This window comes from Odocoileus virginianus, chromosome 2 (genome assembly GCF_023699985.2).
Source record: "Odocoileus virginianus isolate 20LAN1187 ecotype Illinois chromosome 2, Ovbor_1.2, whole genome shotgun sequence".
Lineage (NCBI taxonomy): Eukaryota > Metazoa > Chordata > Mammalia > Artiodactyla > Cervidae > Odocoileus > Odocoileus virginianus.
The window spans coordinates 93,969,794-93,996,311 of record NC_069675.1 but is presented as its reverse complement, the minus strand read 5'-3'; the positions used below and the strand labels follow the sequence as shown (position 1 = coordinate 93,996,311).

Genomic DNA, 26,518 nt, shown 5'->3' with positions numbered 1-26,518 from the left:
TTCAACATATAAGGAATGATCTATATGTAACCTTATTGTATATTTTCCAAATCTCCTGTAAATGTATCATATTTTCATAATTTAAAAAATAAATTAAAACAGCATTATCAAACAAGGGCAACTATCTTCTAAAACAAACAGAATGGAATCTTTCTGATCATAACAGAGCTCATCATTCTACAGACCAATGGTACCACCAGGGTCAGAAATGTTCTCTGAAAACTTCTACATGTGCTTGTTAAGATGTGATCTTAACAACGCTTATATTAATTCTATTCCAATGTTATTCTTAAAAAAGAGCTCCAACGTATTTCTGTTTTGCAACTGTGTTTGCGTCCAACACAATGTCTTCACTGGACAAACGTACAATGGCGTTTGCTTATTTATTTAAACCATCCACCCCCCTGAGTTGCACAGGTCACACAGAGTTCTTCTGTCACACAGAAATGGCAACTTTCCAGTTGAGACCTCCAGGCACCTGGAGTTGCAAGGCAAACATTCTCTCCCTGGGATGACAGACACTGGGCCCCAGAGGGGCCCTGGGGTGACCTCTTAATCTCTGAGATGAAGAATCAGACCAGGAGAGGCCGCCTGGTTTGCTCAGGCCCCAGAGCCAGCTGGTGGCGGGGCTGAGGCTCACCCGGGGCCCAGCTCCAGTTACAAGAGCCATGTAAATCAGCACCCAAACCTGACACTGCCATAAAGAGATTTTAGAATTCAGTTTCCAAACAACACTTCCTCCACCTGACCCTGAGAATTACAATGAGCAGGACCTCACATGGGAGGTGGCAGGTGTGGGGGAGCCTTTTAGCCTTAGTTAAAAAAAAAAAAGTCACAAGAAACTCTGTTACAGTACTGAACAATACGTGAGAAATACAGATAAGGAAGAATAAAGCAGGGCTCGGGACCTGCCTGGCAGTTTGGTGGTTAGGACTCTGCTTCCACTGCGGGGGGCACGGGTTCGATCCCTGGTTGGGGCACTAAGATCCCACATGTCACATGAGAGTGAGTGTAGTTGTTCAGTTGTGTCCGATTCTTTGTAACCCCATGGACTGCAGCTTGCAGTTTTGTCCTTTGTCCATGGGATTCTCCAGGCAAGAACACAGGAGTGGGTTGCCATTCCCTTCTCCAGGGGATCTTCCCAGCCCAGGGATTGAACCAGGTCACCTGCATTTCAGGCAGATTCTTTACCATCTGAGCCACCATGGCGACCCACATGTCACGTGGCATGGCCAAAAAAAAAGGGTTCATAAAGCAGGATGTTTGACACCTGGTATTTGACACCAGTTCAGTTCCTGATGTTTGACACCAGCCCCAGACGTTTCTGGATCCTTTGATATAATGCGCTCTTTCCCCTCCTGCCATCTATACGTCTTCTCCGCTCTCTTTACCTGTTCTAATTTTGTGACCCAGATCCAATTTTGTCTCCTTTCTTCCAAAGTCCATTCCTGTAACTAATTCTGGGAAATGATGACAGTCACTCCTGATCCCTGAGAATTCAGTGGGATTCCATTTCCCTTAATCTGCAGTTCCTCTCACGAGCATCTTCTCACCTTCAGGCCTGCCAATGCTCAGACCCCACAGGCTTTCCTTGTTCTACTACTGCTTCATACCGGAGAGACAGGTGCTTCCAACAAGAGCTGGAATACCATGAGTAAGAACAGGTCAAGTTAGAGTACCTTTGGGAGTGTGGCATTAGCTCATAAAGCATTTCTGCCGCCCCCCTCCGATGACTCAGACCAAGCCCCAAATATTAATATGCGAAGGAGCCTTGCCAGCATCCGGCTACTCTAGCCCCGCCCACCCGTAAGGCTCTCAGAGCGTCATTTGCTGCTGCGGTCGCAGTGTCATTTGATGATCGGGTTGCCATGACAGCCCAGTGGAGCTGGTTTCCAATGAAACCTGCCTGCACTTGGCAATTAGACACACAATGGGCAAAAATTCTCTGAGCTTCTGAGGAGACGGCCCCTCAGGATTTAAAAGCGTGAATGCAGCTCGGGGTACCTCCCACTCCAGACTAATGGCTTTCTTCTCCAACTGCAGATTAACTGGAAGACAAAGATAAAGGGTAGAACTGGAACAGTTCCTAGAATAAAAACTTGCAGGAACCTGACTCACCAGCAGACATATTTAAAAGAAGGAAGTGAGAATTAAACAGAGTAGCAATGCTGGGAAACTGAGAAGCCTGAGAACCAAAGTGAATGTCTCCACCAGGTTTCCACGCGGTTGCGGCAGCCTCTGCCTGAGAGAAATGGCAGAGAAACAGCGAGCCAGGCCCCACCGGCCAATGGTCACAACCCTCAACCCTCTACCTTCAAGAGCAGCTGCTCGGAAAAGGATGCACTGCTGAACTGCTATTCCAGTTCGTAGTTATCTGCCTTTAAAGGGTCCACACTGCCCAGGTGCGCTCTCCTGCTTGCTTCAAACCAAACCAGCTAATCCACCTCCCTCTGGGGTGGGGCTCCCCCCACCCCCAGCCAGCTGATTCATGTTCCTTTGGGGAGAAGTGCCAGTGAGGTGTGAGTCTTAGGCTCCAGCCCGCCTTGCTCCCAATTCTGTAGGTCAGGAAAGAAGCTGTTCAGAACAGAGAGTTCTAATGCCAGCCAGTCCAGGTGGCGGGGGCAGGACTGGCAAGGGGTGCCAGTCAGTATGAGTCTGGGAAATGGAGCAGTTAATTATTAAAGTCAAAAGTGGGTGAATTTAAAAGGGAGCCGGCCAATCCCATAATCCCTTGACTGTAGGCAAGCAGGTCTGGAGATAAAAGTTCCTTCCAACAGATAACCCTGCAGCCACTTCCAAGCTCCTCTAAAATGATCCAAAGGTAGAGAGCGACACCTGTTATGCCTCAGGCACAGTACAGACGCTCAGACCCCTGCCACCAGTGGTTGGGCACAGACTAAGGATTTTTTTTCTCATTGCAACCACGGCAAAAGTTGTGGCGTCAAAAGTCCCTCCCGGGACTTCCCTAGTGGCCCAGTGGCTAAGACTTCATGCTCCCAATGTAGGAGGCCTGGGTTTGATCCCTGGTCAGGGAACTAGATCCCACATACCTCAACTGAAGATCCTGCATGCCACAACTAAGCCCCAGGGCAGGCAAAGAAATAAATTAAAAAAAAAAAAAAAAAAAAAAAAAGTCCCTTCCACTGAGCAAAGGAACAGTGAACATCTGTTTTGTAAATGCAGCAATCCAACCCAGCAGAACCTTTTCTGAGCTCTACAGTCTGCCACACATAGGGCAGACTCTCCTCCCTTTTCCCAGTAGATTTTTGCCTTGAAAAAGGAGAAAAGATTCAGACTAACCAAGGCTTGGGAGGTGAACGAGGCATTGCTACCTCGGGTGGGAGAAATCACAGCCAAGCAGCCTTGCTGGTTCTAATTCTGAACCGAACCAGACCAGTCCTGGCGGCTTTCTTAAGCGAAGGCGAGGCAGGAGAGGGCAAAGTTCCAGGTAGACCAGAGTGAAATTTCACCTCTGCCCTTCCTTTATTGTTTAATCCTGGGCAAATTACTTAACCTTTCTCCACCTCAGTTTCCTCATCTGTGAAATGGGGATGCCACCACTTACCCTGGCTCTTGAGGGGATCAGATGACATAACCCACACTCAGGGTGTGAAATGGATGGAAGACTCCCGCACTCAGCAGACCTGAGGACCACCGGCCTCTGCTCCCTGAGCCTCCAGCCTCCACTCTGCCCCACTGCTCCCCTCCTCCCCAACGGAAAGGTAAGACGGGTCTCCTCTGCCCACCAAGGCAGAGGGTCTGACCTCCGGGATAAAGGACAGGCTGGTCCTCCCTAGTTCCTGGCACCTGGGTTCACCTTTGAAGGTTCGCTCTGTGGCCCCCTTGAGCTCTGTCCTCCCTGAGCTATTTAAAATGCTAATACCTAAGACACACTGTAACTGTCCCTTCCTTTCAAATGGCTTTCTGGGGCCACAGTGACACATCCTAGGGTATATCTCCCATTGCATTCCACCTTCCTTCTTCAAATGGCCACTGAAGTGGTCACATAAGGTAATCAAGCTGGTGCAGCAGCCACAGGAAGACTGGACTAAAGTTGGGCTTCTTTATTGTCTAACACTTCTTTCTCCCCAGGCCCCTGGTACCAAACGGATTCACCCGTAAGTTTTCTCTTCCTCCCCCACGCTCCAGCTCTCTCCAGGCCAGCCCCTCACCGAGGAGGTCCTCTCGACAGTGCCATTACCTTAGGGAATTGCTCTGCAGGTCCAACCACCAGCAAGATGGTGGGTCTCTTTTCCGTGGCCTCAGTCCTTCCGTCCTGCTTCCCCAAAAAGCTTGGCATCTGGTCTCTCCGAGCCGGGGCCGGGGTGCCTCTGACTTCATTCCCGCTGCCCTCTCTGGAGCCTTGGCACCCAGCCCTGGGGAAAAAGCTCGACAGAAAATGCCACAGCATCTGAAACATCCCAGCTTGCTCCCCACGTCGCCTCCAGTGACCGCTCACTTTTGAGGGCTGTGGCCACCACACTGAAGGTCTCTGGCTACACAGCTGCTTGGATGACTAGCCTGGGGAGCTGGGAGGGCTGGCAGCCCTGCCTGCCGTGGCTGCTTCCTGCCTTCTCACTGCTGTCGTGCCTGGCCTGCGAAGAAGCAGCTCACTCTGAGAGCCCCGTCGGGGGGTTGCTGGCCAAGAGAGAGCCGCTGGAGCTTCTTCCAATAAAAACTCACTTTTGCAGGTGGACTGTGATCAAAGGTTTGGTTTTTTGGCAAAAAAATAAATAAATAAATAAAAAAGAAAGAAAGAAAGATAAGGCGGATGGCCCGACAGACCTCTCCCAAGGCAGAAGCCAACTTCTAGCTCCCGATCATTCAGCTCGTCCTCTCTGAACTAAGGAGCAGCATCACGCCGGCGAGCACCCGAGCATCTAAGCCTGCATTCACACTGCAGCAGGGCGCGGCCAATCACCTCTGCCGACACTACCGGGTTCATTATCCCCCCAGCAACGTCTCTCCAATCACAGCCCGCTGATTCCCCGCATGCGGCCGGCAGTTCTGCAGGGAGGTGCCCGCAGCAACCTCCAGAGGGGCTTCCAGTGGCCCGGAATCCACATGGAGAAGCCCGGCTTCCTCCTCTCCAACTGGCGGCTTCCGGGATGACACTCCCCCTCAAGTTTAACGCGATCAAGAGATCCTGGCAACGCTTCCTAAGACATCCGGCAACCCTTACCCTTGTTCAGTTATCCCATTCTCTGCGCCCTATCACGGTCGTTTCTCCTCTGCGGCGCCCTCTACACGGTGAGCTGCCTGGGGACAGGGATCAAGTCACAGATCTTTCTAGCCCTCGAACCCAGGACCAGGCATAGGTGAAGGCTGTGGACTCAACTGAGCAAACAATCATGAATAGAAGGGAATTAATCTTTGGTCATTTGTTTCTTCATTTACTAGCAGACAAACTGCAGTGTCATGTCATCTCTTGAAAAGGCAACTCTCTGATAGGGTGTTTATAACCATTATTTTAAAAACAAACACAGCATGGAAAAAGTTTAATAGACTGTATGGGGGAAACATATATCCTGATGCACTGTTACAAGAGTGTGAACCAGTGCAGTCTTGCTGGAGGGCAATTTAGTCACTGCTACCAGCATATCAAAAGCACATACCCTGTGACAGCAACTCCACTTTCAGTGAATTAACCTGCAGATATGTTTGCACATGTGGGAAATCATATATACATATGTTAACATATATGGGATGCATACATGTGATAAAGTGTTAAGTATATTTTTTGCAGCCTGATTTACAATAGCACAGGTTAGACACAGGAGAATGCAGGTTCAATCCCTGGGTTGAGAAGGTCCCCTGGAAAAGGAAATGGCAACCCACTCCAGTATTCTTGCCTGGATAACGCCATGAACAGCGGAGCCTGGCGCCCTATGGTCCATGGGGTTGCAAAGAGTCTGACACAACTGAGCGGACTGAGCACAAATGGAAACAATTTAAAGTTCTTTAAAAGGGGAACAGGTCTAAATTAATGCACATCCACACAATGGAGCCCTAGGCAGCTGTCAAAAAGAGTATGGCAGGGACTTCCCTGAGGGTCCAGTGGTTAAGACTTCACTTTCCAGCGCAGGGGGTGTGGGTTCGATCCCTGGTTGGGGAGCTAGGATCCCACATGCCTCACAGCCAAAAAATCAAACATAAAACAGAAGCAATATTGTAACAGATTCAATAAAGACTTTAAAAATGGTCTACATCAACCCCCCCCCCCCCAAATAGTAAGGCAGCACTACATCTACAATTATGGAACGACTTGAAAATATCTTGTTAGATGAAAAGAGCAACATGCAGACATCCGGGATAGTATGCCTCTGTTTATTTCTATGCTTGCATATATGAAGAATCTCCCTGGAAGGACATACTAAAATGGAAGAGATGGTCTGGGGTGGGGATGGCAGGGACTTGGGAGTTTGAGGGGAGAAAGATCCTCTTACATCTTGTGAAACCAGATCATGAGCATGTATGACCAGGCACGCATGTGTGCATACATACAGCTGTTATGTAAAAAGAAAACACGAAAAGGGAAAGCAAGACTGCCATGCTTGTTTGAGAGCGAAGGAGCCCACGGCAGTTGCCCTCTTACTGGATACACAGAACAACTTAATTTAGAAGGAGTTCTGTGTGTTGATTAAATGTCTGGTCTTTGGAGCCAGACCCCAGGTTCAAATCCTGGCTATCACTTCCTGGCTGTGTGATCTGGGTCAAGCTACTTTAATTCTCTGAGGCTTTAACAGCCTCATGTGCAAAATGGGGACAGTAACAGGACTGTACTGTTACTTCATAGAGTTGGTTGAAGATTAGTTAAATAATGCACGAAAGCTCTTAGAACAGTACATAATTAGCTATTTTTATCTAGAATATGACTGTGAGTTCATAGAACTAAATAGTTTTACTACAAAAGAAGGGCCAGTCTAGGGTAAAAATCCCTAAAGAAAGAATCCACTACTAAAAATTAATCCTTTTTTTTTTAAGGCACTGAAAATCTGGTGAATTGGGGCAGCTGGTGATCTTTTGGGCCCTCATCTACAAATAAAAGAGAAATCCCGTATTGAATAAGTAACTGGTTTTTCCTTTAATGGACTCCTCTGTACCACAGAACTAAGCTATGAACTCAGGGCGGGTTCCAGCCAAGATGGAGTAACAGGAACCAATTCATGTTCCTGACTATAACAACTAAATGTACAGACAAAACGTGAGACGATGGTTTTCAAGACATTGGGCAACGAAGGACAGGATGCCTTAGATTTCTAAACAAATGAGACCTTCAGTTGCCCAGGTTTCCTGCCTAGAGTTTCAAGGCTATCGTGCGGAGAGTGGACACCCAGCAGAGCCCAGCAGTCTCCCCACATGGAAGCGGAGGAGCTGGGAGGCCAGGACAGCTGGCGTTTGCAGGGCAGAGAACCAGAGAAGACAGAACTGTGTAGAGAGTGAGGTCTGGAGCTCTGCTGAGGGCCCCTGAGAGTCAGAGCATGTGAGCAGGAGGAAACTGCCTGTGGGTGGGGAAAGAACTGGCCAAAGGCGTCACACGGCTAAGAATAGTTCCTGTTCCCACTGGCTGGAGTGGAAAACCTCATAACATAGGAAAGTTCAGGAAGGGTACTCAGAAGGTTTTGCCTCCATGGCAGGGGCAAAACTGGCCCTAGACTAAATGCTGTTCTTGTTGAACTAACAAAGCTATAAAAAGCTGGCCCAAGAGAGTCAAACTGTTTCTAAATAACTGCATACCGGAATAAAGCTCAAGAATATTAATAGGAATACAAAAATATTCAAGATAAAAATCCCATAACAATATTAACAGCAATGCAAATAAGCAGGAGAAGATGACCCACAATGAGAAATCAATCCATTGAAACTGATCTGGAAAGGACATGTGTAATCGAATTAGGACACAAGGATATTACAAGTCATAACTGTATTCCACATGCCCAAGAAAGATACAGCACATTAAACAGAGACACTACAGATACTCTAGATGAAAATTACAATGTCTGAGATGAAAAACACACCTGGATGGTTTTAACAGCAGATGAGGAAATGCAGAAGAAAAGATTCAGGAACTTGAAGACACAGCAATATAAACTTTCCAAAAGGAAACACACATGGAAAAATAAAGCCATAAAAAAAAAGAGAGAGAAAGAGAGAGAGAAATGCATTAGTGACCTGTGGGAGAACTGCTAATAGACTAATATCCACCCATCTGAAATTCACGGAGGTGGGAACAGAAAAGATATTTAAATAAACAACGGCCAGGTTTTATCCAAATTTATTAAAACCTACAGACCCAAGAGCTCAACAAACCCCAAGCATAAGGAACATCAGAACAAAACAAAATTACAGTCAGGCACATCACTATTATTTCTGAAAACCAGTGATAAAGAAGAAAATCTAAAAAGCACCTTGAGAAAAACACCCATTACTTACAGAAGAACAAAAACAAGAATGACAGGGGATTTCCATAAGAAACTGTTAACCCAGAATTTTATACCTAGAAAAATACCATCCAAAAGGCAGGCAAAATACTTTCCAGATGTACTAAAACTTAAAGAATTTGACGGCAGAACTGTATTACAAGAAATGTTAAGAAATCCTTCAGATAGAAGGAAAATGATACCAGATGAAGAATGGAATGAAAAGAATGAAAAGCACTAGAAATGCTAATTATGTGGGTAGAAAGAAAGAAATTTTTCTTATTGTTTAAATCTCTTTCAAATATAAGTGACAATTTAAAGCAAAAATAAAACAATGTATTGTGGGTTTATACATGCATCCTTTGCTTTAGTCGTGTCCAACTATTTGCGACTCTTTGGACTGTAGCCCGCCAGGCTCCTCTGGCCATGGGATTCTCCAGGCAAGAATACTGGCGTGGGTTGCCATGCCCTCCTCCAGGGGATCTTTCCAGACCCAGGGATCAAACCCGCATCTCCTGTGTCTCCTGCATTGGTAGGCAGGTTCTTTACCACTAGCGTCACCTGGGAAGCCCATAAAAAGACAAGCCATAGAGGCAGCCTGCGTGGTTTATAACATACGTAGAAGTAAAAATGTATGAGAACCATGGCACAAAGGCTGGGAAGAAAGAAATGAGAGCATAATGTTTAATATTCTTAAACTAGGACTCCCCTGGGGGTGGTACAGTGGATAAGAATCCTCCTGCCAATGCAGGGGACACAGGTTTGATCCCTGGTCTGGGAAGATTCCACATGCTGAAAGAAAGATAGTGCTAAGTCGTGTCCGACTCTTGCAACCTATGGACTGTAGCCCGCCAGGCTCCTCTGTCCATGGGATTTTCCAAGCAAGAATACTGGAGTGGGTTGCCATTTCCTTCTCCAGGGGATCTTCCTGACCCAGGAACCGAACCCAGGTCTCCAGCATTGCAGGCAGATTCTTTGTGGGAAGCCCCACATGCAGAGGAGCAACTAAGCCCCAAGCCCGTGTGCTGGGGCAACTACTGAGCCTGTGCCCTGGAGCCTGAGCGCCACGCCGCCTGAGCCCACACACTGCGACTGCTGAAGCGCGGCCACCTAGAGCCTGCGCTCTGCAACGAGGGAAGCCTGTGCACCACACCTTGAGAGGAGCCCCCAGCTCACCTCGACTAGAGAAAGCCCGCGCCCAGTAACAAAGACCCAACACCGCCAAATAAACAGATGAAAATTAAAAAAGAACCTTAAACTACTTATGAAGTGGTATAATATCAGTTGAGGTAGGTTGTGATAAGTTAAAGATGTATACTATAATTCCAAAAGCTACCACTGAAGAGAGAGAGGTGGGGGGGGCGGGGAGAGAGACAGAAAATTGTAACTAGTAAGCTAACAAATGAGATATACTCTCCGACCCAAAAGAAGGCAGAAAGAGAAAGGAACATAGAACAGGTGGTGCAAATAGAAAACAAACAGTGAGATGGCAGATTTGTACTCAACCGTATCAGTAACAATAGTAGATGTAAATGGTTTAAACATCTCAGTGCAAAGGTAGATATTGTCAGGCTGCTCAAAAAAGCAAGATCTAGCTAGATGTTGCCTGCAAGGAACACACTTTAAATATAAAGATACACGTAGGTTAAAAGTAAAAGAAGAGACATAACAATCCTAAATGTTTTAGGACCACATTACAGAGTTTCAAAAGACAGAGAGTAAAAACCCAACAGAAGTGCAAGGAGAAGAGAGACAAATGCACCACTATAGTCAGGTCTTAACACCCTCGTCTCAGTAAATGGTGGAGCAAGTAGACAGAAAATCAGTGAGCACACAGACTTGAACAACACTACAGCTTATCTACCAACCTGACCTAACCAGCCTTTATAAAACACTCCACTGCACAAGACCAGAATGCACATTCTTCTCAAGTACACACAGAACATATTCTGGCTCATAAAACAAGACTCATTAAATTAAATATAAGTGGATTCAACCTGTACAAAATGTTCTTTTGACCACAGTGGAATTAAGTTAGAAATCAATGATACCTGGGAAATATTTAAATATTTATAAATGAAATTTGTTGTTGTTTAGTTGCTATGTCTGACTCTTTTGTGACCCCATGAACTGTAGCCCACCAGGCTCCTCTGTCCATGGGATTTCCCAGGCAAGAATACTAGAGTGGGTTGCCATTTCCTTCTCCAGGGGATCTTCCTGACCCAGGGATTGAGCCCGTGCTTCCTGCATTGGCAGGTGGATTCTCTACCACAGAGCCACAGGGGAAGCAGAAATGAAGTACAACTGTAAATAATCTATGTGTCAAAGAAGAAACCAAAGGAGAAATGAAAAAGTATTTTGAATGGTATGAAACCACAACACAGCAAAACTTGTGGAATGTAGCCAGAGTAGGACTTAGAAGGGAATGCCTACATCCCAAAAAGAGAGGTCTTAAATCCATGACCTGTTTCTACTTACCAGAAAAGAACAAATTACACCCAAAGTCAGCAGAAGAAAAGAAATAGTAACTAGGCAAGGAAGAGACCAGCACTATTTATCCTAAAATCTCCTTTGACCAGCACCCAAGACAGCAATCAATGAAAACATATTCAATTTGCATACTTTGCCAATATTTTTATTCTAAAGCAACCTTTCTAGTACCTTTGATTTCCTTGTGGGTTAATGTAGTACCTCTCTTTCCTTATATGACAGCATCACCAGTATCTGGTCGATCATTAGTTTCTTTCGCAGTCTCTATAACACAATTACACCTCACTTAACTTTCTTGAGGGACCCCTGATAACCAGAGATAGGACTGGAGAAGATAACTCTCCTGCAACTGAAGATTTATAAACATCAACAGAGCCTGGTTAAGCTGAGGGTAATCACCTGCAGAAGGAACCCACTCTTCCAAGAATCTAGGAAACAGACTTGGGGATAAAAAAGTGTGTCTCAGGATCTCCTATACTTTTCAGAGAAAACAACAAATTCTAATGGAATGGATTCCCAATGGGAACCCATTCTAAAGTATCCTAATGAGTTGCCCTGGGTAGAGAAGCCCCTGGGACATCACACAGAAAGACAACTGGGGGTTCCCGAGGGAGTCTTACAACAGGACAGAGAGCTCTCCCATGACTGACTCCAGGGTAATGCCCCTTTGTCTGCTGTTTACCAGTTTCACTACCTACAAATCTTCTATCTTAGAATTATAATTACCATTAGGAAGAGATGTAGTCAAAGGGACGACTGCTAACACTTTTAACCAAAAAATGAAGCCAGATTTTATTTGACTGAAAGCCAAAATGATTTGATTTGAAAACGAGGACTGCCTTGGCTAATGGGTTATGTGGAGGGTAACACAAACTGAATGGGTTGAATCTGCAAAAAACTCTAAGGTTTTGACCAAAACTGAAACCCACAAACTAAAACACTTAAATCAGATACACAGTACGCCAGAAATTATATCCTCTGCAGCTACCAAACTTAGGGACAAAAATTTTTAGATGCCAACTTAATATGCAATGGTGTACATATTTTTTTATATATCCTTTTGAATGGTGCAGGAGCAAAAGACTGAAGGATCTCTATATACTGGTAATAACGATTTGCTGGAGAAGGAAATGGCAACCCACTCCAGTACTCTTGCCTGGAAAAATCCCATGGACGGAGGAGCCTGGTAGGCTGCAGTCCATGGGGTCGCGAAGAGTTGGACACGACTGAGCGACTTCACTTTCACTTTTCACTTTCATGCATTGGAGAAGGAAATGGCAACCCACTCCAGTGTTCTTGCCTGGAGAATCCCAGGGATGGTGGAGCCTGATGGGCTGCCGTCTATGGGGTTGCACAGAGTCGGACACGACTGAAGCGACTTAGCAGCAGCAGCAGCAGCAGCAGTAACGATTTGCAGTTTCAAAGGCACCACTGTGGCAGGTGACATACCCTTCTCCAAAATGAGTCAACTGGAGAATTTAAATGCTTAGATCGTGGGTGTTGTCCCGTGCCGTCCCATGGCAGGAGGGGTCTTAGGACATCAGGCAGGACTGTTAAACAGCTTCCTGCCCTCGACTCAGCCCCCAGTTAGATGACGAAGAGGAGCCAGGCACTGGCCTCCTTTGGCACTGAAGATGACAAAACTACAGTAATGAAAAAGGTGAAATCCCCTAATCTATTTCCATTTTAGGAAGTAAAACCAGAAAATTTAGCTTTGGCCAAAACTCCCTGAAGGGGACTCCTGTGACTGTGGGAAAGAGAAGTGCCCCACAGAGGAAATAGTTTTTTGGATGCTTATTTACTCCTGGTGAAAAGCCAGTCTCCATTGAGGTCCCAAGTTCAAGGTCAATGCCTGTGAACAAAGATGTCTTTTTCTTTTCTCTAAAAGAAAGTCATAGGTGTACAAAACTAACCTGATTTTAAGTATAGGGTTTTGAGATCTAGAATGTAAATTAAACACCTGGAGAAACAAGAGACAGAATAGAAACACAGCATAATTTTTCTTCTTTTTCTGCTCTTATAGGAGCCTGATTCTCCTTTCAGATTACATAGATGTCAAATATAAAGCGGGAGAGATGGAGTGGTGGTGGTGGGGAGAATATGGTATTGAGGCTGGCCATATAAACACCCTAAGTCACCTAAAGTGATCAGAAATTTTTCAACCAACCCAAATTGACCAGTGGGAGCCAAACCATAGGCACATGTTCAGTTTACTCATGGAAGTCACACTTTCCTAGTCCTTCTTCACTCCCACGTGAAGTGGCAAGCCAGCAGATTATTAAAGCAACACTAGATGTTTGCAGTTTCTTAAAGTTGATTTCAGGATCGCCCTCTAAAACTGATATCATCTGAATGAGTCTGAATGCACGTGTGTTTGTGCTAAATCGCTTCAGTTGTGTCCAACTCTTTGCAAGACTTTGGGCTCTTTGGAGCCGGCCAGGCTCCTCTGTCCATGGGATTCTCCAGGCAAGAATACTGGAGTAGGTTGCCATGCCCTCCTCCAGGGGATCTTCCCGACACAGGGATTGAAACTGCATCTCTTACGTCTCCTGCATTAGTAGGCAGGTTCTTTACCACTAGCGCCACCTGGCAAGTCCTGAGTGTGAACGTAGCTGTCCCCAGCCTCTCTCTCTGTCCTGGGGGAGAACCTCAGAGAGAAGAAGCTCCACACACAGGTGTGAAACCCACCAGGTGGACGGCTGCTTTCTTCAGCAAATACACATCAGAGCTGCTCAGGGTGTGAAGGGCAGACGGGAGACCTCCATGTAAGAATGACTGGTTTATATCAAGTCAGCACTTTAGAAACAATTCAGAAAAGGCAGTTTTTAGCTACAGAACCATCTACCAGATCCTATTTTATATTTCTTATATAGGCTTAAAGAAAAGCCTCTAGCCAAAAAAAAAAAAAAAAAAAAATACACCCAAGATGTAAAGGAAGAAAGGAAAAAAGTTAACCATGTCCATAAATGTTATCACTAAAGGCTTCTATGGGATGTAATCTCTCCCATAGAAGAGGCCCTACATGACCGCATAAGGTGTTTCAGTAAGACCCTGGACAAGTTATTTAACGTGTCTGAATTGGACAAACCTCAAAGGCCTTTCCATTTCTAACATCCCAGGGGTTCAAACTCAATCCAAGGCCATCAACTAGAAGCAACAGGAGGGATGGTAAAAAGGCCAGGTGAGGATGGTGAAGGTGGGCATGGTAGTGGGCTGGTTTTAACCAACAGGACTCTTCAACTGCATCGGACCAAAGACAAGGAGGCAACACTCTGCTTATTCTGGGTGATCCAAACCATCCCCTGCTCTTTATTTTACCACTGGCATTTCAAAATTTTTTTCTCTTCTTTCCTTTTCTTTTTTGCAAGTTTTCTCACACAATGGAGGTGGTTTTCCCTTGTCTTTGGTAAGAAGACTCCAGCTCAGGAGGAGAGAGGGCTGCAAGAAAGGAGGCAGGAGGCCAGGGGTGGCTGGAGTGTGGGAAGCTTCACAGAGCAGCGGCAGGAACAGGGAAAGCCACAGGGCACCCCCCACCCCGACTCTGGGAACATAAGCCATGAGTCACCTTCTTTTCAAGCTTCCTGGCCAGGAGTTTAAAGCAGATAAGAAGCGCCTTCCGTCCTACCTTTGTTATTCGTTTACTTTAAAGGAAGGTGCATCTTTAAGTGAACGGCTTCTTTTTTCAGATGCTGTGTTGAGTCTTTTAGAGTCTAGAACAGACCTAACGTTTCCGGCATTGCTTCCTGAATATCGTGGGGGGAAGTCTTAAAACACTCAGCTGGTGTCAGGGCACAGATACGCGCCTGTCACAAAGTGTGAAAATAAAGGATGCATGGGGAATACATGTAAATCCATGGCTAATTCATTTCAATGTATAACAAAAACTACTGTAATGATGTAAAGTAATTAGCCTCCAACTAATAAAAATTAAAAAAAAAAAAATTTTAATAAGAGGAAAAAAAAAAAAAGAAAGAAAGAAAATAAAGGATGCAAAGTGTTAAGGGCTACTTAGGTACCGCCAGCCATGGAAGGACAGAGGCCGTGTAAGCTGAGCTAAACTGGGCCGAGAACAAATATCTTGGGTTCTGCCACTGACTCTGTCTTCAACCAGCCCAACCTCGGAACCTCAGTCCCACTTCTACAAACTAACAAGGTTAGTGGGACCATCTCCCAAGGTGTTAAGCTCTACTTGAAGCTTCCAGATCATCCATGGCTCATGAAACCACACAGGCTGACAAGAGTGGTGCCCACGGGGGCCCACGTCCACCCTGGGAAACATCTGGGCCAAAGACATCATTGTGTGTACAGTAACACGACTGCTTTTTGGAAACCTCCTGCCAACAGGGTTTCTTTCTCTCTCTTTTTTCTGTTTTAACTTTCCTAAAGGCTGCCCAGGTTTTCTGCAGCCCCATCAGCTGACAGGAGACTGTGCTGCTCACCCTTTATTACCGACACACCCTTTACAACCACATCCCCTAGGCTTTCTCCTTTCAAGTTCACTTTTCACCTCAGTAAACTAAGAAAAAAATGTAGATGGTTATCCCCAACTCTGGGCATCTTATTTTCAAAGACTCCCTGGGAAAAGGTCATTTTGGGTTGAACCCTGTTGCAGGTTCTTTATGAACTTCTTTTAGGATAAGGAGACTGAACCTCCTACTCAGCCTGGAGAGTTCGAGTAACTTGCTCAAGGTCACAGAGCTCGCAAGCAGCTGGGACAATACCCGAACCCACGTTTATACTGCAAAACCTGTGTTGGGTTATTCAAAAGTTTGATTGAGATATAACTTGCATACCAAGGAAATCACCCATTTGAATGTATTATTCAGTGACTTTTAGAATATTCAGGGATATTTGCAATCATCATCAGTTTTAGGCCACTTTCATCACCTCACAAAGAACCCTCGCCACCCCACCCTCCAAAAGAAACTCCAGACTTATTATTAGTTATCACCGTCCTAGCTTTCTCCACTGCCCTCCACTCCCTGGCCCAGGCAACCACTAGTCTATTTTCTATCTCCACTGCTTTCCCTGTTTTAGACTTCCAAGGAAAATCTGTAGTCTTAACTCCAGGGCACATTGCCCCAGAGAAGGGTGCAGGGAAGTGTGGACACGTGAGAAGGGCATGGTGAAAACTACTGAGCAGCAGCAGATTACAGGAAGACAGCTGTCTTCCAATAAGACAGGTGATTTCAGATAAGACGGCTGTTTCCAAGGGCCCTTAGATCCCGATTCTAGGTTGTTCCGGGAGGTACACCTGGGGCAAACGGGTAACAGACGCAAGGAGACAGACTTCAGTCTGATCTGAGAAAGAACTCAGACGGACCCCAATTCAGTCCACAAAGGAAAGGGCTGGGTGGTCCTCTGCAAAGGAGGATGTCACAGGAGGAATCCTGGGTGGGAGGCTGGCCTAGGATGGCCAGTTACCACCCAAGACTAAATTCTTTGGTTCTGCCAAGTTCACATTAGTGAAAGAAGAAATGGTTAAAAAAGAAAAGTCAGCTCAGATTTAATGAGACTAGTCCCCTCGGAGTGCAGTTTTATTCACTAAATTCATCCTGCGGCTATGTACTCAGTTGGACTAGAAATGAATACTAACAAAATATTTGTTTCCTTCATTCCCCTGTGGTTTCTGTGAGGCTTCAACAATTGATGGCTCTTTGAACATCAAAGGAATTCACCCACTGAAGCTCCAAGTCAGGCCCACTCTGGTATGTTCTTATTTAATACTTGGTCTAAGGATCAGGGTACCGGGCTCCATCTTTCCAGATATCAACTAATTAAAAACAAATATCTTCTAGCTGAATTGATGATGATAATTCCTCCAACCCAGGAACCAATTTTACAATATAACATAATCAGTTAAATATGTAAAGTCAATCTAGTCCGCGAATGGCATTTTTCTGTTTCTAATGTGTCATTCTATCATACCAAGTTATGTCTCCACTCTTTCCAGGGAAAAAGGTCTTTGTTCTGTAGACTCTCTTACCTAAGCGTGACTATTTAGGCAAATACCTGCCCCACAAATGGCCAGACACTGAAAAGGTATAGAGTCCAACATAGCGTGTGATCAAGCAATGCCAACTTGACATTATTCCAGGTCAACAGAGATTGCTTCCTGTATACTGTTCAGGTCAAGGAGAGAATTAGGGGAGGGCAGATTCTCATGTTTGATAGGATAATCTCTGAATAATCCTGAAACCTATTTTGGGAATAAAAGATGTGGTTCTAAAAAGTTGCGGACTTCCCTGGTGATCCAGTGGTTAATAATCTGCCCTGCAATTCAGGGGATGAAGGTTCGATTCCTGGTTGGGGAACTAAGATCCCACATGCCAAATAAAGATCCCGTAAGCCAAATAAAAGGATTATTCAAGTTCTCCCCAAAGCCCAGCTTGTCAGGCTCAAACTAGATGGAGCACATGCAAGCCTCTTGAGTCAGCAAACTTGATCATACCATCATCTAGAATCCTCACTTGTATCAAACACCAGCCGCTGAGGAGAGTCCCTCAAGCCTCAGCTAGAGGAATAACAGCTGACACGTCACCAGCTTGGGTTCTTTCCCTAATTGGCTGCCTGAGTTCCAGCCTATGTTTTAAATTTGTTTTCAGACAGAGATTTTGTTTGGTCACATGAAAATGCCTTAAATAGGCAATGCTATAATTAGCTCTCGCTGGAGTCTCATCTCCCAAAGCTGCTACTCTTCCCTTCTTTTGTCCCGGGACAGGCTTCCTGCTCACATGCCCTTTACAAAGAAAATTTCTCTGGCTGGCTGTCATTGGTGTCTCTGGCCCACTGCCATTTTAAGTAAATTTTCCTCGACTGTTCCAATTTCTTCTGAAACCAAGGCAGATGCCCAAAACTGCTGGCTTATTTCTAAAGAAAGCTTGACCCAGTAGTGGCAAGCTAGTGGGAGGCTCTGTGTAGTTGCAAGGCCTGGGTTCACCGGCCGCCCACTGATAAACCCTCACAGCTGATTCCTATGCAAACCCAAGCACCTCAGACTGGTCCTGTGGGTTATATGGAGCAGCTGCCAGAGCTGGACTTTGTGTCTTTCAATGCCTGTCACCGTGGCAGATAACCCATTTTGAAGGGCAGCCCCCCACCCCCAATTCTCTGTTGCCTTTGATCCTTCTGCAAAACCGCAGCACTACTTTTTCTGGGCGTAGCTAATACCGATAACTACTGCAGCAGGAAGTGGTAAGGGGGTTCGTGAGGCAGGGTGTCTTCCTGCGGCCCAGATATTCACAAGAAGGCAGGTTCTCTCTCTCATGCTTAAACCATTCGCTTGCAGGACTAGCCTGTGCGCCTCCACAGGTAATAAACGAATAAAATGAATCACTCCCAATCTCGCAAAGCTGTATAATTTCACATTCATCAGCTGAAAGAGTTGGTAGAAGTAGTCAGAATCCAAACGAAAAGCCATACACTGAAAGGAAACTTACTCCCTGAGTTAGAGATTGTAGAGCCAGTGTGACTCCAATGGGCTAGGCTCCTTTTGGTTAATCAAAAAAGTTTCAACACTGGAAAGAAAATGATCACTTTCTCCTTGTCTGCCCTTAAAATTTACATTTACTACCAAAAAAAAAAAAAATAGATTTGGATCCATGTCTGATGTGCCATGAATCATAAAAACACTGACTCCAGTTGAAGCACAAAGCATGGTGTAAACACTGAATACACTCCTGCAGCCCGATGCCCTCCATGTAACCTGGTGGCTAGGTTCACAGAAGCAGAAAGGCTCACCTCCCTGAGCCCGTAAGTCACAGACCCTCTGAGTTCAGCCATCTCATCTTTCCAAATGATTTATTCATCAGTTATGGATTAGAGAATATTCAGCTCAGTTCTGTGTAACACTCACTTGAAAAGACTCTTTAAAAAAAATCTTAAAAAAAAAAATCTTGCTTCTAAGCCTGTTGGACTTCACCCAACGATTCTATCTTGCATAGTGTTACCCTTGGTCTCCCTAGGCTGATCCTAAGTAGGTGAAATAGCTTGAATGTTGAGCCAGGATACTCTCGAAAAACACCTACTCGAAAAACAAATTGCTTAAATTCACTGCTGTTTTACCAAAACTTTTTTCACACTTAGCTATGAGATTCTCTAATTGGGGTATGTACAAACGGACCAAAGGAACTAACTTACAAGAGAAACAGGTTGCTAGGTAAAGTAGTCTTCCTCCAGGTTATAAATCAGGCTAAGCCACAATAAACGAAATACTGGAAAAGGGCAGCTACAGCTACAAATTCAGATAGGAAAACATACCATGAGAGACAGAAGAGGAAGAAACAGCCTCTGCTTGAGGGTTTCGTACAGAAAGGACAGCACATCTCTGTCCCTCCTTCTCCTTTGGCCAGGAGGCCACTCCAGAACAAAAGTAAAAAAGTCTCCTCCTAGGTGGGCCAGGCTTTCACTTTCAGGAAAAAATTTCCCCTGGATTCTTTCACTCACTCTCAAGGTTGTAAGAGATCTTGATCCCATTTTCTGGACAAGCACGTCAACGGGGATTGAGCCTCACCCAGAACTGTCAGTTCTTACCACCCACATGGCTCGATCTGCCTGAAACCCCAGTTCCCATTTTTTCCAACTCCCTCATGTTTCTGAGAGGAACCCGATCAGGGCCCACCGCTGGCATGGAAACGTGAGGCCACTGGAAGAGGATGGATGAAACCATTAATGATGGGTAGAGGGGAGCATCAAAGCTTAGTCTTGAGGTCAGAAGGTGACATACAGCAGACTCTGGAGACTTGGCCTTCTACTTTGGGGAAAGCCTCGGCAGAAAAGGGCTTTTCGGTCATCAGAATATCCAAAGGGTACCCGCCTGTACCCAGGGAGAACCTATCCCCGCACCCCTCTGCCCAGCCCAAGCGCCCACAGAGGCCAAGAAGGAGCTCTACTCCCACTAGGGCATAAATGGGGGTGTCCAAGTCTGTCATCCAGGGGGTCTCAGCCAGCCCGAGAGGCCTCCACCAAGCCTGCCAAGCTCCAAAGGGCTGCCGGTCGCACAGACCAGACCTGTCACCTGGACCTCCCAGAGGTGCTGGGGCGCGGAGGGGGTCCCTTCCCCGCCCGCGCGGAGGGGTGCGCGTTGCCTACCCGGAGCTCGCCCTCGGTGCGGTGTAGTCCCAGGCGCCGAAGTCCCACGGCCAGGTCGTTGACACACAGCCCGCCGTCGCGGTTGACGTCGAGAGTCTGGAAGAGGCTCCAGAGGCGCAGCCTGTGGTCCGGGCCCCCGCAGACGGCGCCGCCGCACGGGTCCACGGACGCCGGCGATGAGGCGGACGACGAGGCGGAGGCGGTGGGGTCTGGCGGCGGGGAAGCCACGCAGCGGCACAACACACTGCTCACCATCGGGCGCGAGGCTAGGGCGACGGGCCGACGGGGAGAGCGCGGACGACACGCCAGGGTCCTCGGTCGACTAGCGCGGGCTCAGCGATGCCGGCAAGCAAGCGGGATGGGCAGCTTCCGGGAGCCCCGCCCCGCGGCGCGCCGTCTGGATGGCCACGCCCCCGGGGGAAGACGTCGACTAATCACAGGCCAGAACAGCCACTGGAGGGGCGGAGCCACCCTGAGGACTGCCCACGCAGCCCTAAACTACCCAGATCAATGGAGAGGGAGGGGCAATCCCGGCTAAACCTGGGGCCGATTCAAACGGAGGGAGGCGGTGATTGGCTGAGTTGGGCCGGCGAGAAGAAATCACGCTGCGATAGGTAGGAGTCCTGTGATTGGCAAGCGGAAAGCCCCGTGTCCTACTTCCATTCAGCAACGCTGTTTATCCAGCGGAATCCTAGAAACGCGAGGAGCCGTCGTGTACGGAGAGATCGTCATCTCCAATGGGAAATAGGATTTCTTGAGGAGCGATTGTGATCTGCGGTTGCCAAGGCAAAGTTTGCGCCCTGGGTACAATTAAAAAAAAAATTAACTGGTCAACGGCTCAAGGCCGAAAGCACTAGGGATCCTCAAGGAAGCCGGGTTTTGGTAATCTAACTCCCTAAAACCACCAATAAAATAGCTGAATTTAACGGCGTAAAAGTCGTAATCATGATGATTGAACGACAGGACGACTTTCCAATGGGGGTGAGCAAAGACTATGTTGGGTGGGGCGCTCTGTAGCAACAGACACACCTTGAGACCAATGATCAGGCGACTTCCAGTAGGTAGGCGTGCCCTTTAGCTGAGCGACAGGTCGAAAGAACCAGTGATCGATGTGATATCTGAACCGCGACCAACCGGGAGGGCGGGTCTCCCTAGAGAAGCTCTGGAAGGCGGGAAGAGGGGAAGTGGGCGGATCTCCGCACACCCCGGCGGAAGAGGCAGATTCAGGAAGCCATTACGCAGCTGGCTGGCAGCGGCTGGGCAGGTCGGGGCTGGGCCCTACGCACTTTGCGTAGCGAGGGGGGTTACCAAAGGCCTGGTACTTGGCCTTGGACCAGCCCAGCCTATCCCCTGTAGGGGGGTGGGTGAGTAGCGAGGCTAAGGAAGACAGAAGGGGAATTGGGGCAGTTAGGGGATTATAGTTTCTTTAAAAAGCCGGGTGGGGAGAGGCCATGGCCGTCCCCGCCAAGAAAAGGAAGATGAACTTCTCTGAGCGAGAGGTGGAGATCATTGTGGAGGAGCTGGAACTGAAGAAGCACCTGCTGGTGAACCACTTCAACGCCGGGGTCCCTCTGGCTGCCAAGAGTGCGGCGTGGCACGGCATTCTGAGAAGGGTCAACGCCGTGGCCACCTGCCGCCGGGAGCTGCCCGAGGTCAAGAAGAAGTGGTCCGACCTCAAGACCGAGGTCCGTCGCAAGGTTGCCCAGGTCCGGGCGGCCGTGGAGGGTGGCGAGGCCCCAGGGCCCACTGAGGAAGATGGAGCAGGTGGGCCCGGGACAGGCGGTGGCAGTGGCGCCAGTGGCCCCGCTGTAGCCCCTGTACTGCTCACCCCCATGCAACAGCGCATCTGCAACCTGCTGGGCGAGGCCACCATTATCAGCTTGCCCAGTACCGCAGAGATCCACCCCGTGGCCCTTGGACCCACGGCCACTGCAGCCGCCGCCACGGTCACCCTGACACAGAGTGAGTGACCTCTCCCACCCAGTCCAGCGTTCCTAAATGGGAAGGGCCAGAAAGAGCTGGGGCAGCCCAGGGAAGGTTGGCTGCCAAGGGTCAAAGGTCAGATGGGAGTCTTGGACGACCAGGAGGCCTTCCAAGGGCTCCCCAGACAAAAGTGATCTTGTTTTCTCTCTGAGACTTCCTCAGCACGCAGTCTGGACTTCTGAGGGACTGGCTTGCCCTCCACTGTTTTGCCACCATTTGTGTCCATGACTAAACTGTTTGGTCCTTGAAGACAGAGACCATGTTTATACCCCTACAGGACTTTTTCCAGAGCCTGGTGCCTAGTAAGCAGTCAGGAGGTACTTACTGAATGAACAGGCAGATGGACATTGACTCTGGACAAAGACATTCTGGTTTTCACTGTGAACATTCATCAGGCACTGCTGAGGAACCTCCCGGTTCCTGGTGTTAATCGACCCCTCCATTCACTCATCAACCATTAGTGCAATTCTGTGCCAAACCCTGGGCTCAGTGCTGGGATTCCCAAGGTGTCTAAGAGATAGGTTGGTTATATTCTAGGAGGACAGATAAGAGGGACACATATATGAATAACTGCACTATCAGTCAGGGTCACCTAAGGACTCAGAAGAGAAAGGGGACTTCCTGGAGGTGGGGGTGGGACACACAGTTGATTTCGGCATTAAAGGGAGGGAAGAACTGATCTTTCCGACATGCTTGGAGGCCCAAACAGCCAGCTAGAGTGCCTTCAAAGGTTCTCAAGCTAGGAATGACAAACTAGTTGGTTGGACTTTTTAGTTCAGATAAGTTTTGCACCAATGACTGTTAAGTGGTCTTTGTGATGGGCTGGGAACTGAATCTATCAGTGGTTTCTCAATGGGGCTTGGGAGAATTGGGTGTGTGTGTGTGAGAGTGCCATACCCCAGCAGTGTCATATTTCTCAAGGATATGGAGGTGGGAAAGGGGATCAGACACTGGTCTAAATCAGCTGCTGTTCTGTAAGAGGAAGGACCTTTAGGCATTCCATTGACTAAGGTGATCAAGGAGACAGGAGGCACTTATTGGGCACTTTAACTGCTGCCTTCCCACTCCCACTTCCTTTTCTGCTTGGCCATAAAAGACATGGAAGTCAAGAAAGCACTGAAGGAGCTGGGACCAGTGGGGTTGCAAACTCTCACCCAGGATGCCTGCTGTGTGCTGGTACTTCTGGGAGCATTTGGCCCTGCTTTTATCAGCCAGAAGCAGCCCAGTGGGGTGACTGTGAACACCTTGGTCACTAGTATTGAGGGAGACCTGGGTTTCTTCCTATACCTGCTGAATAAGCTGTATGACCTTAGGCCAGTCGTACCGTGGTGTCTGAGTCTGTCTTATCATCTCTGAAAATGAACGTGACAGTATCTGCCTCTTGGTGTCATTATGAGGGTTCATGAAGCTAAGGAGTACAAAGGGTTAGCACCATGCCTAGCACATAGTAGGTGCTGGTCTTAACTATTAGCATCTTTGCTTTTGCCAGATCAGGGGCTGACCCTTTGGTTATTAAGTAGATTAAGATTCTGAATCCTTTGGAGTCTAGATTTATACATGCGTGCTGAGTCACTTCAGTTGTGTCCAACTCTGTGTGACCCATAGACTGTAGCCTGCCAGGCTTCCCTGTCCATGGGATTCTCCAGGCAAGAATACTTACTGCGGTGAGTTGCCATGCCCTTCTCCAGGGGCTCTTCCTGACCCAGGGATTGAACCTGCATCTCTTACACCTCCTTCATTGACAGGCAGGTTCTTTACCACTAGTGCCACCCAGGAAGCCCCAGATGTATAAATAAAAGGCTATAAAGTCAGGGGAGGCTGAATTCTCCAGAACAAGGCTTAATGGCCTACCCCCTACCCCATACGGCCAGCCTCACTCTTTCTAGAAAGTGACCTGCCACCGATTTGCTCTTTCTTCCCCACAGTCCCCACAGAGACCACCTATCACACGCTGGAGGAGGGAGTGGTAGAGTACTGCACAGCTGAGGCCCCCCCACCCCTGCCGGCCGAGGCCCCTGTGGAGATGATGGCCCAGCATGCTGACACCTCGGTCAAGCCACAGGCACTCAAGAGCCGCATAGCCCTCAACTCAGCCAAGCTGATCCAGGAGCAGCGGGTCACCAACCTGCACGTGAAGGAGATCGCCCAGCACCTGGAGCAGCAGAACGACCTGCTACAGATGATCCGTCGCTCCCAGGAGGTGCAAGCCTGTGCCCAGGAGCGCCAGGCTCAGGCCATGGAGGGCACCCAGGCGGCCCTGAGCGTCCTCATCCAGGTCCTACGGCCCATGATCAAAGATTTCCGCCGCTACCTTCAGAGCAACATGCCCAACCCCGCCACCACCTCTGACCCTGGACAGGTGGCCCAGAATGGACAGCCAGACAGCATCATCCAATGAGAGCAGGGGTCAGGCCAGCCTTCTGCTGTGAATGGATGACACCACGGAGGTCTTGTAAGTGGCTTGTGTGGTTGGCTTTAGGCTAGGCCCGGCCACATGAACGGCTCCCAGTTTGACAGACTTTTAGGGGTCTGCTGTTTCTGGGAGGTGAAGGAGACTGGGAAGAAGAATTTGTTGGGCTTCTGGGACCCAAAACTCTTGTTACCCACCCCACCCCTTGAGCTGTCCTGCTGAGAACCTGAAGACTGGATGGGCAGGGGCCAGGCGCTGGTGATGGGACCCATGTTGTCATGAGCAAGGGCTTGTGACTTGACCCAGACTCGGACTAGGACCACCATAAGGAGGGCTCTCACTGCAGGGGGGCGTTTCACAGCTGGGGGCCTGCGCTGAAATCCTGCCCCCACCCAGGTGCCATCCTTTAGAGTAAAATAACGTCAGTGGTGCTGGCAGTAGCACAATAACATCTTCTTCCTCCCTTGGGAGGCAGAGTGACCCGGTGGGCTTGAGGAGGAAACCCCCGCCCTTTTCTCCTTCTCACTGTGTCTCAGTTCTCAGGGGACTCTGGTTGGGGCTGTGCTCTCCCCCCTCTCCCCCCACCGCACCCAGGCACACCCTGTTAGTGCTCTGGACTGCCCCTGCAGTATACCAGGCTGCAGCCGGCCAGGCTCAGGGATGCTGTGTGTGGTGGGGACCAGCCTGACCTCCATCTGGTCTTCCACTGCGTTCCCCGGGCAGCCCTCTTGTGGCTTGTCCCGACAGCTTTTGACTCAGGTCAAGCATCAGGCTTTGGGTGCTGTAAATGTTACTCGTTGCCCCCACTTGCAGTGTTTCTAAGGCCCCGGCTTCTTCCAGACGGCTTTGCTGCAAGCCAGTGGTATTTATTGTACAGGAACCCCTCTGGGAAGGCCTCCGAGGGCAGCTCTGGCCACGCCCTTCCTCCTTCCCCCTCTACTGATCGCGCAGTTCCAAAACTCGGTGCAGAAAACAGCCTCCATCGCATCACGCCCTGGACTGCCTTCTCACAGTTCTCGGCGTCTCGTGTTCTCGCGAGAGCCTCACTGACTGGTTGGGTGAATCCGAAGGCCTCACTGGCCATGAGCGTCTGCGGTGAGAGAACTGAAACTGACCCAAGAAGTGGGACCTCGGAAGTCTATGCTCGAAGGAGAGCCAACCGACCTCGGTCGGAGTGCCGGAGGAGGTGGTATTCCCTGTTCTGTTTTGACGCTTTCTCCCCGTTTGTAAGGACTTTACCCAGCTGGCATCTGTCTTGTTTCATTTACAGAATCGCCATCAGTTACTGAGACCCTTGCACCTTCCCCGGTCCTCTCCCAAGTTTGCCATTTTGCTGCCGAGGAGTCCTTGGCCACACGTTGACCGTTGGTTGCAACTCAAGGCTCCAGATCTCAGCTAAACAAAGAAGGTGCTGCCCTTCTGGTGTACGTCTAGAATCGCCCAGCTCCACTGTGGCAGTTATGGGAAGATGCCCCCGAGGACGGTTGGGAGGTGACTCTTAGCATCATCCTCACTATGGGGGGTGAGGGTGGTGCCAGCTACAGAGTGAAGGAAAACTTCTCGGTGACTGAAAAGCAACAGCCTCCGGCCACCTGGGCGCCCTCCCTTCATGGAGCCTGATGGCCCCTGAATTTAGGAAGTTGGGGAAATTCCTGAGGGGTTTGCAGCTTGGTTTCGTTTTTCTCTGGGGTTGGCAATCTGAGCCAATATTGTGTCTGTTCCAATTGGGTATAAAGAGGAAGCTTAGAGTGACTGGGTCTTTCCAGGTCATAATTTTAAATTAAAGAAATATCACTTTTCAAAAAAAAATTACACAAATCTGTGTCTTCATTGGTTATATGTAGAGGAGATAGGGGCTGGCAGAGAGCAGGGGCTCATGGGTCAAATCTGGCCCCCCCACATGCCTTTGTAAATCAAGTTTTACTGAACACAGCCACATCCCATCATGTCCTTAATGTCTGGCTGTTTTGCTGCTACAACAGCAGAGTTGAGTGGTTGTGACAGATATCTGACCCACAGGCCAAAGATATTTACTCTCTGGCTCTTTCCAGAAAAGCCTGCCTGCGTATCCCTGGTTTAGGGCAGTGTCTCAGACGCTGGATGAAAGTTCCTTGGGAGTGTTTGT

General features: G+C 48.2%; 2 protein-coding genes and 1 long non-coding RNA gene across 8 annotated transcripts in view; 2 read left to right on the top strand and 1 right to left on the bottom strand.

Annotated features, from left to right (window-relative positions):
* The window catches only part of SLC25A25 (solute carrier family 25 member 25), a 33,197-nt gene extending 12,838 nt beyond the window's left edge, over positions 1-20,359 (bottom strand). For 2 of the 4 annotated variants that reach the window (XM_020874847.2, XM_020874848.2), the window contains exon 1: positions 4,202-4,818. In XM_020874847.2, coding sequence (XP_020730506.2) covers positions 4,202-4,420 — 219 coding nt within the window. In that variant the 5' untranslated portion in view covers positions 4,421-4,818. Of the gene's footprint in view, positions 1-4,201; positions 4,819-20,000 lie in introns of those variants that run through there. The other 2 variants (XM_020874844.2, XM_020874845.2) reach the window with 2 other exon arrangements.
* On the top strand, positions 5,020-7,068 carry LOC139030586 (uncharacterized). The gene is made up of 2 exons (XR_011482978.1): positions 5,020-5,250; positions 6,985-7,068. It is a non-coding gene; the product is annotated as an uncharacterized lncRNA (long non-coding RNA).
* An 835-nt stretch (positions 20,360-21,194) lies between the features above and the next one.
* Positions 21,195-26,202, top strand: NAIF1 (nuclear apoptosis inducing factor 1). Of its 3 annotated transcripts, none has more exons than XR_011482977.1 (3): positions 21,195-21,962; positions 23,909-24,435; positions 25,271-26,202. XR_011482977.1 is itself a non-coding variant. In XM_020874840.2 (2 exons), the coding sequence occupies exons 1-2, from the start codon at positions 21,452-21,454 to the stop codon at positions 24,379-24,381; spliced, it is 984 nt and encodes a 327-aa protein (XP_020730499.1). In that variant the 5' UTR covers positions 21,195-21,451; the 3' UTR covers positions 24,382-26,202. The 3 variants fall into 3 exon arrangements, 1 of the variants encoding a protein (XP_020730499.1); XR_002310143.2 differs by having other exon boundaries at positions 23,909-25,579; positions 25,664-26,202; XM_020874840.2 differs by having other exon boundaries at positions 23,909-26,202.
* Positions 26,203-26,518: the final 316 nt, after the last annotated feature.

Coding starts and splice junctions, on each gene's coding strand:
- NAIF1 (XM_020874840.2), top strand. CDS start 21,452: ATGGCCGTCCCCGCCAAGAAAAGGAAGATGAACTTCTCTGAGCGAGAG. Junction 21,963..23,908: donor CACGGTCACCCTGACACAGA/GTGAGTGACCTC, acceptor TCTTCCCCACAG/TCCCCACAGAGACCACCTAT.